This window comes from Plectropomus leopardus, unplaced genomic scaffold (genome assembly GCF_008729295.1).
Source record: "Plectropomus leopardus isolate mb unplaced genomic scaffold, YSFRI_Pleo_2.0 unplaced_scaffold92051, whole genome shotgun sequence".
Classification (NCBI taxonomy): Eukaryota; Metazoa; Chordata; class Actinopteri; order Perciformes; family Serranidae; genus Plectropomus; species Plectropomus leopardus.
In genome coordinates this window covers 1-504 of record NW_024701508.1, presented here as the reverse complement: position 1 = coordinate 504, position 504 = coordinate 1, and the positions used below count along the sequence as shown (strand labels likewise).

The 504-nt window shown below is 54.0% G+C and overlaps 1 protein-coding gene across 1 annotated transcript; it reads left to right on the top strand.

The window, feature by feature from the left end:
• Positions 1-6: 6 nt before the first annotated feature.
• On the top strand, positions 7-462 carry LOC121940661 (histone-lysine N-methyltransferase SETDB2-like; the record flags this gene model as incomplete). Its single annotated transcript, XM_042483377.1, has 2 exons — positions 7-45; positions 175-462. A coding segment is annotated over exon 2 (264 nt), but the record flags the coding sequence as incomplete, so codon positions are not given.
• Positions 463-504: the final 42 nt, after the last annotated feature.

Here is a 504-nt window from a genome sequence, read left to right as displayed (position 1 = left end):
CTGACCCCCCTCCACCTGCAGTACCAACCCCACCCCTGCTCCCAGGTAACACACTCTACACACTGTGTACAAGTACACACAGTTTACTACACGCTGTGTACAAATACACTCTGTTTACTACACTCTGTGTACAAATACACTCTGTTTACTACAGTCTTACTTGTGGGGTTTCAGTTGTGCCTGCCCAGTTTACCCAGCATGCCTCAGTCCGCCCCTCCGTTCTGGGGTCAGAACCCCCTGAAGGTCCCGCTGCTCTGCGGCTTTAAGAGGCTGAGCGCCGTGCCCATGATGTCATCGAGAGTGGACGGCGAGGGGGCGGACCCTGCCGTAAGTGAGGATGGGATGGAGGACAGTGTGGAGGACTGGGACGTCGTCTACAAAGCCCCATGTGGACAGAGTCTCCGTAACCATGACGACGTGATACGTTTCCTGTTGGCCACTGAGAGCTACGACATCCTGCAGGTTTGTTACATTACATCAGGTACCTCACTGCAGTAAAAGTAC